The 9,056-nt window shown below is 43.4% G+C and overlaps 1 protein-coding gene across 1 annotated transcript; it reads right to left on the bottom strand.

Annotated features, from left to right (window-relative positions):
* Positions 1-7,439: 7,439 nt before the first annotated feature.
* LOC128714902 (PR domain zinc finger protein 8) lies at positions 7,440-8,825 on the bottom strand. The gene has a single exon (XM_053809783.1). The coding sequence runs from the start codon at positions 8,823-8,825 to the stop codon at positions 7,440-7,442; it is 1,386 nt and encodes a 461-aa protein (XP_053665758.1).
* Positions 8,826-9,056: the final 231 nt, after the last annotated feature.

Genomic DNA, 9,056 nt, shown 5'->3' with positions numbered 1-9,056 from the left:
GATCGGTGTTTTCGGTTGTGCATGGAATACTAAGAAGCAGTTGTTAGCTTTAACTCTTAAGAATGTTTTCGATGCGGGCCGAAGGTTCCGCGGGTTCGAACCGTTTGTCTCAAGCGTCCAAACGAAGTGACCATCTGCAAGGGAGTTGATGCAGAGAAATGATTTAAGTGGTTCCGTTTGATAGGAAATGATTGTCTGGTGGTGTAACTCTATTCTGATTTGTGTTATTGATTTTGTTCTTAAAGAACGGACTGCCTGTAGCATATAAATGGCGAAAAAAGAGAGTGAATGAACAGGAATCTACTATTTGTTACATTGAATGATAAATAAACAAACGGTTTTAAAATCAAGTCACATACTTTCTATGTTAAAGTGCAATTTGCTACAAGAATGTTACTGCAAGAATACATACTCCTCAAGTTAGGCAATCTGCATGACAGGATGCATGCAATGAGCTAATATGTTAACTATTCAATTCAATTACCATTTCATTTAAGTGCGATTTTGACAATACTTTACCCAACATTTGCTTAATTATAATTTATGTAATTTCGTAAGTGATAATCCTGTTTTTTCGATTGCGCGAAAGTTATCTATTTTACGACATATTTGTAAAATGCATTGATCCAAATCATCTTAAAATGTGTGTGCTATGTTATAAGGGTAACTCTAGAATGCCGTTTCAGCAGACTGTCAAGGGAAATATTTTCCACCGCGTAGCCGTACACCCGGAAAGGACTCGCTCGTCGTTAAAAAGACAGTGCAACACTAATCAAATTTCGCAATCCATTGGTAATGAAAATCAGCATCCCGAGCGTACCCGGGCCCGCTACATAAAAAGCATTATTCATCGTTTCGGCTGTCGATTTCGTATTGATTGCCCGTAAATTACACTTCTTTCGATGGGGAAGGATGCCGACAAAAGAATGAGTAGCAACTGCAAATGATTCACTTTTTTGCCGCAAAAGTCTTGAACCCGAAACTTACTGGTGGTCGTTTTCATTGGCAAAGAATTTGGCTTTATTAAATTGCGAATGCGAATGGAACGAAACGGGCGAATAGGGCGAACAAATTGTAACCCCCGAAAGTAGTGGCGGGAAAAATACTCTTCAAAACTTTAATCGACCATAACGCGACCCGAACTGTGCGGCACCGGAAGTGTTGAGTGGTTATTGATTCTTGGCCATGGTGGAGAATGCGAGAGGAAACTTCGCGAAACTGTACAACTTTTTTCAAATCTTGTTAAACAATTGGGGGGAAAATCCTATTTCAATACGAAGTTGTCACTGCATGTGGCTTATCTTTCAAGACGTTGGCTCGAGCGACAAGAAGTTACTCGCACTGAGTTAGTAGCAAACTTTTCCGCTACAAAACCACGACAAATGATTATGTTTTGAATATTTCATCGATATTTGGTCGCTTTTTTCTTCGCGCTTGAGGTTGGAGGGAAAAGTTTCCTGCACAAAGTAAGTGAAAAAACTATTTTCCATAACGAGCTGGTATGCGGTTTTTGTACAATCTCTTGTACAGTTTAAGCCAAAAGCTGAACAATCCGGCATCTTTGCGCTGCCACAACGCATCTTACTGCCGTTTGTTTTTATTTTCCCCAAACTCTCCAGGAAAGGTTCCACCACAAGGTTGTGTGTCTGATGAAATCGGTAGCCACATTGATTTCCATTGGGTTTGAAGCATAAGCAAAGCAGCAATAGTAACAGGGTAAGGCATCAAAGCGCCAGAGTTTGGGGCAGTGGCGTTTGAGCATATCGTAAAATTTATTACCTTATTGCTTGCATTTGTGCGTCGGCCCATAAACGGGACAGTATGCAAATAAAACGTTAAATTATGTTTTATGGGTGACAACAAATCTGCCACTGGCTAGAAATTGTCGCCTTGTCGGAGAAGATATGCCGATCGGCATGGAACGTTGTGAAAATTAGGAAAAAAAAATCACTTGGATAGCGCATCTTGGAAATCTTTGCACTATCTCGTGCGTAAAATATATAGTGCAAAGGTTAAAATATGTCATTTAGGTGGGAAATATGCGCTATGAGTTGTATTTACTACTAGTTACTTTGGTAACTATACTTGCCTTTCACTTAAATGTTTACTTTTCGTTTACTCTAGTACTTGAAACGCTTTAAAATCCCTTTATCCAAAAATACTAGCCAAATTGTCTTTCGCGATTCATTTGTTTCGATGTAATTCCATTATGCATTGTGCTTGTTCCGCAACGCCTGTAAGTATGCTATCGATAGTTTTGATTTTCAACTGAATTTTGACAGAAAGGCTGTAGAAAATACCTTACTTAACTGAAAATTGCATAGTCACTGGCAAATTGAGCCAAATCGTTATAATAATTTTCAATAAGAAACAATAAACTATCATGTATTGCATAACTTTAGGCGCAACTAATATTTGTTCAGCAGAATGCTCTTAGAATACTATTTACAAGTCCAAAATTATGCTAAATAGAGGAGTAATACGATAAGTAAAGTGTAATGAGAATGTCAAAATTTTGTTTGAAAACTAATCATTCTTCTAATGCCATGGAAAACACTTCTAATTTAATGCCTTGAAGCTACAAATCACTTGAACGACAAAACCCACAACGAATGTCCGACGCATCGGTGGGTTTTTGGAGACAAAAGCATATTTTATGTATTTATTAAATAATTCCCGTAAGTAGCAACTAATCTGGTCGCACAATAAATTAAAAGCTTTAATTTAATTTATCGAGCTCCGAATGTTACGGTTGGGGCTTACGTGGCTACGCCTATGCCTATGGCAAACGACCGTGCGATTTTCCCCGTGCCGAACGCTTACCGCGGGAAAAGTTTTTCCCAAACCGTTCACAACGGTAGCATCAACGGATGGACAGTAGCCATAAAGCGGGACCAGTGTCCCGTACCGCATCCGCAGTGATTTAATTTGTTAATTAGAAAAGCAAACATATCACGTTACCGGGTGGATGAGTGGATGAGATTTGCACCCTCTCAGAAGATACGTGGAGTTGGCGAGTGGTGTTCCGTAAATCCCGCTGGATGGTGAAGTGGACCATCGGCACGTTGTCGGTTGACGTTGTCGTCGGGAAAATTCGCCATTTCCCGGGTGGTTGATTTGAAGGTATCAACCGTTCTGGACACGGTTGCAAAGGGGCCCCCCATCCTGTCCGTATGGCACGCGCGGTGGTTCTGCTCAGCTGGGTGGATATTATGGAGGCGGTGAAATGATAAAGCCTCGAAAAGTTACAAGGGTCCACTCGTAGCATAATCTTCTCATTGTTTGGGTAAAACTTTACTTAATAAATCTCCTGCCAAACCAACGGAAAAGGCATAAGGGCCGATGAGCCGTTGGTGCTGGGGAATCTCCCTTCAGGAACAAACATAAACAATTGTTGCTCCTCTGTGTGTGCGTGTGTGTGGGGGGCGAAGGGGCGGGGGGAGGGTTTTCTTTTTCCAGAAGAAAAACTTTCACTTAGCAGGGCGGTCGTGTGGATCACTTCAGTAAACAGAGAAAATTTTTAGAGTCTTCGTAGGAGAGAGATATGGCCGGGGGAACACATAAAAGCTTACAACCAAGAATAAACCGACAGTAGGCAAGGAGTTACTGCAAAACGGGCTGTGAAAATGTGTCACCGTTCATGTGAGTGAAAATCTGTCGCGATGATGTGCGATGTGTTTGTTTTGAGTACTGTTCTTGGTAGATTTGTTTACCATGTGATAATATTTAGCTGACGCGTTGGGTTGTTTGTTTATATGTTATAAATTATATGTTTTAATATTCTGCATTATTCCTTTTAGAAAGTGAAAAAAATTGAATAGTTATTTCGAATGGATAAATATTTATAAATATTAAACAAGAACTAAAAAATCAAGATTGTACAATCTTTGGTGTAATTTTTCCAGCATTATTTGTGCTTTCGTTTTAAAATACTTGTCAATTTTCTTCTATATGTTTCCTTTCTTGCTAATTTATTTATTTATTTGTTTCCTTGTTTCCTTTGAGAAGATTGTTTTAGAACGTTTGATATTGCTCTATGTTATATTTTTGTAATATTTCGAATGATTTTCCTCGTCAAAAACTCAATGTTTACAGCTAGAAAACAAACCAATCAAAGTAGCCAAAAATAAATTCCTTCTCCATTTGATAAATCTGGTGACCATATTCGAACAGACGTTAGCTTAACGTTACCATCTGTATTGGGCAAGCAGATAAAAAAAAAACGCTCGGAGGACAATCGGATGCCAAAAACTAAAGCCCGAGACGACATATGTCGGATCAGTGTGTCGCAAAGTGTCACCAAGACCCAAACCAACAGTCTGCCACAGAGTTCCGACAGTTTTGCAAATGTTGCACCAAATGCGCATCACATACGTTTGCAAAACCAAACCCGAAAAACCAAATTTGACATAACGGATTGCTGCACTGCCGTGTCTCCTGTCCCTCTGTTCGAGGGATAACGAGGTTTAGCCGTTTTGGAAATTGAAACTACGTTTTTAATAATTTTAAGTGCTCCATCGTTTCATCGACGATCCGACGACGAACTTAGCATGGCGAGGTGGGAAAAGTGGAACCCCGCCGAGGGCGAGAGCCACATATGATAAACTATAATTTTGATATATGAAATCTGCCATCCAAACGCCGTAGTTGGTTCACGCGCTATGGAATGGCATCATGCGAAATGGTGGTTGGATGGCCATCCCTCTCGCATCCCCCTATCTCTTTCGACCCTTCGAGATGATCGAGCGGCATTGGGACGGAAAGCTGGTGGCATCCGTTTTTATCGGCCAAATGGTAAACAAGAAAGCATATTCTCCATCAGGAAAATTGGCAGCTCCTCATACACGGTGTGGGAGATTCGTTTCCTTTTTGTTTAGTTCCTTTTTTGTTTGCAGTACGCAGCACTGCTTTATTGCATGATTTCCCTCTGCTCTGTTGTGTTTATTCGCACATATTCCATCCCGCAACGATGGTGGCGCCCCGCCAATGTCAATATTTGCAACGAACCGGTTCGGTTGGAGGGCAATTTTCCGGGAAAGTGTTTAGAAGAACTGGCGCGGGGAAGGAGGGAACGAACGGAAGCGGTAGCATTTAGCGAATGAAAATTTCAGCTGCTTTGAGATTCCGCTGTGAGGATGATGATGATGATGCTAAGGGTGTGAAAAGGAAACGGCACAGAAGGAACACGCTTTAACCCCATTCGAGATGGTGGATTGTGCGCAACAAAATATGAAGTGCTAATAGGATATCTGGTAGTGCTAAGCGAGCTTGATTGACGGCTAATAGAGTGGCAGTTGGAGAGTGTCGCTGCAGTATGAAGGGGGGGGACAGAGAAACAGAGAGGAACACATTTATCACGACAATGTGGTTCACTGTTTGCTCAAAGGCTCGACGAACAGGTTGATAAACTGTTCGTGGTGTGCGCGTGTATGAGATGTTAATTCCGAAGGCAAACAAAGGGTAATGGCTGTATGGGAAAGCATACAGCGTAAGATGAAGAAATAAAGTTTATTCATATGGCATTAATCGAAGGCTGATCCTTGTGATTAAATTAGCCACGGCATGGACATATGGTAATTTAAGTTTGGGTTCAGTAGAAAGAAGTTAAGAAAGGAAAATTAACTTAATTTACTTCAAATGCAAATAAAGCAACTAATTTGAACTTAATAATCTTAATAATTTTGAAATTGATTTAAAAGGTATTCAGAACCGAATAAAAAAAAACCTGTGCTTCTAGTGACAGTAAATTTTGGAGACCTCTGCTCTAGAAAAAGCCATGCGAGTTGCGGACTTCAACATACGGGACAAGATTTTTACCCGATCTTTACAATTTCTTAGCTTCACAGATGACATTAACGTCACGGACTTAAGGATTAGATTGAGGCTCAATGCGCCGAAGGCAAAGTACCTGTTTGCCAGAGGGTCTGACCGAGATAGGACCCAACTGAGGAACAGAGCATCAGTTGATGACAACGATCTCGATATGGCCATTAGTTTTTGATGTCGACTAACAAGGGCAGTATTTATGACCATGGTTTGTGGAGAATCAGATAACTGAGCTGTTAGACGGAACAGATATTCAGACGGTGGCCAAGGCCCCAAAGATACAACGGAAGGTGCACGTCATGGGCCCAGCAGAGAAAGAATCAATCCCAAATTTTGGACCATTTATCATCACTAAATTCTTCTGTAACAACTTTTTCTTATTTATATGACAACTATTTAACATGTTTTTTTTAATATGTTTAATATTTTATGTTTCATCATTTCTTGTCAAGAACCAAAAATTATAACATTGTAAAAAAGAAGTTAAAGATTCTCATTTTCCCACTTTTCTTTTCGATTCTTAACAAAAAGACCAACGGAAAGGTTCTAATTCGGTTATCAATGCATTCTGTTGTAATAGAAGTGCAAAATTGATAAATGAATAAATTGAAAACAGATTAATACCTCCTCGCCTCAGCACCGGAAAAAATCCCCGGCGTCTTTGCTCTACTGTAAGTACTCTGATGAAAACGAATTTTAATAGCATGCTTCTGCCAACATTTTTCTAGCAGCAAGAAACAGGATATAAATGAAAGATAAACCCAAAACAGAGGAACAGATGATTTATGAACCGCGGGCGCTCATCAGCATCCCTTTTCGAGGTTGTAAAGATACTCGCGCTCCGAGTGAACGCCAGTGCTGCGTTTTATAATCGAATTTCGGATGGGTCGATAAGTGCATGTCTTATCCCTTCTCTCCCACATCCACAAACAAAACATGATCATTAATAAAAATTATCCATTTCCGTACGATAAGACAACATTTATTAAATACCATTCCATGCGCGAGATGGTTGTGCACTAATGTGTGTATTTCTGTTTGTATGTGTGTGTGTGTGTGTGGGTCGATTATGCTACGGAGATTGCTTTGCTTTGGCTAAAAGTCATCCCTTGTTCTATTGACTAATGTTTTCTTTTCGAAACTGGCTACTACTGCGAGAATTCGTAACCTTACTTCCTACACACGCACCTTCCTAAACCGCAACGCGCTAATTTGAAGTACATTTAATATCACATTTTAATAATTAAATATATAGTTTTAACTTAATCATTTTTGGCGTACCGTTTCATTGCGAATGAAGCCGCGAGCAACTTCACTCAAGCGCTAGAAGGAAGTACTGAACAATGCTCCATTATTCCTGCACAAGCTACACACCGTCGCACTTGTTCCTGATTTTCCTTTCATAACAAATAACCAAACAAAAAATCGTCGGAGAGAAAAGGAGAACTAAAGCAAACCCTCGCGTTGTAGGCGAACAGCAAAAGGGAGCAGCTGATTTAAACATATTCTAATCACCACCCGGAGCGGGTTTGATCAGCCGCGTTGTGCGGGCTGATGCGAAGAATCGTAACAGATGTTCATCTCGATACGCCGCCCGGGTTGTGCCGATCACGTTACGCAAGCCGGCCCGTGGAAGCGACATGAAGATGCTGCTGCTGGTGTTGGTGCTGATGGCGTGAGGGTGCACCCTTCATCCCAATCCCGGCGTTGCTCGTCTTCTCCAGCAGATCGCCCGCCTTGTCCTGGTGTGCGGTCATGTGACGCGTTAGGTGATGCCGCTCACGGAAGCTCTCGTTGCACACCGGACACTTCAGCTTGTCCTCCCGCTTGCGGCGGGCGTGATCGTGCACGTGTTCACTTTTGTGATGCGAACGCATATGGTAGACGAGATCACTCGTCATGCGGAAGCTGATGTTGCACTTGGCACAAACGTTCTGTGCCGACAGGGTGAAGGTGCTCATGGCGGAGGGTAGCAAGGTGGAGAGAATGGCTGCTGCCGCCGGATTACGGATGATACCATCGACGGATTCCGGCATCGGTGGGGCAGGTCCACCGGCGAACGGTGGTAAAGCGAAGGGTGGAACACCTGGGAAGTACGGTGAACCCGGCATCGGTGGATCGATCGGATCGGTCGCGCGGTACAGCATCGGAAGTGGTGGTGCAGGACCAGCGGGTTTGGCCGCCGGCGATGCAGACCGGGCCGGACCGGGTGGTGGGGCCGATGGACTGCCAGGACTCGGCGACAGGAAGGGTCCATACTCGTACGTCCGGAAACCACCGACCGAACCCGTCTGCGATCCTGACGGACTGATCGAGATCGGAGGGCTCGTCGAAGGGCAGCTGTGACGATCCGGGCTTAGCGGTGGCAGTGGAGAACCGGTGGGCATAATGCTGGACACTTTCTGGAACGCGCTGCGCTGCGTATCGGAATCACTCCGACCGAATCCACCGAACGGATGCTCGTAGAACCGGGCCCCGGAGTTGAAGAGATAGGCTAAACGTTCGTCTCCCCCAGGTGGGTGCGGGAGATGTTGGTGGTTGTTGGGATGGTGGAGGGGCGGATGCTGCGTGTGAGGCTGCTGGGGATGATGGATGAGTGGAGTCGTATGGCCCGAACTCAGTCCATCCACCAACAACGCCCGATGACGGCTAGCATTCAGCATTTCCAGCGAGAAATGACGCTCCACTTCCGGTGATCTGACCGGACTAAAGCCACCCTTCAGGGACAGGTCCTCCGACTGGGTCGAATCACTCTCCACGTCGATGGTAGGCGATGGAGCAGGTGGAAGCTGTCGTTTGGGGGCTTTTCCATTGCGAGCTGCCGATAGCTTCTCGTCCGGCAGCATCAGAAACGCTACATCGAAAGACCGCTTCGCGCCGGTGGCTGGTTTCCGGTCGGCCATTTTGGTAATCACATGTTGATGCAGCTGATCCTGTTGATCCGGTATCGGTGGTGCTATCTTCACATTCACACGTGACTGTTTGATGTCCATTGTCATGGTTGTGGAGGTCGCCCCAAACTAAACTATGATAAATCGCACGCACTATAGACACTCACTGTTCAGAACTCTTCTGTAGAACTTCAGTGTGTTTAAGTATTCACAAAGTATGTCTTAGTTCCTAGCACAACAACTACACTTTGATACACATTCGAACACGTCGCACAGAAAAGTCCTTCTTCAAAGCCAAGAACTGTTTGTGCTGAATCACTTGTTCCTTCTGCGAGCGCC

This window comes from Anopheles marshallii, chromosome 3, assembly GCF_943734725.1.
Source record: "Anopheles marshallii chromosome 3, idAnoMarsDA_429_01, whole genome shotgun sequence".
Taxonomy (NCBI): Eukaryota; Metazoa; Arthropoda; class Insecta; order Diptera; family Culicidae; genus Anopheles; species Anopheles marshallii.
Note: the sequence above shows the minus strand (reverse complement) of the source record. Positions and strands in the feature narration are given on the sequence as shown.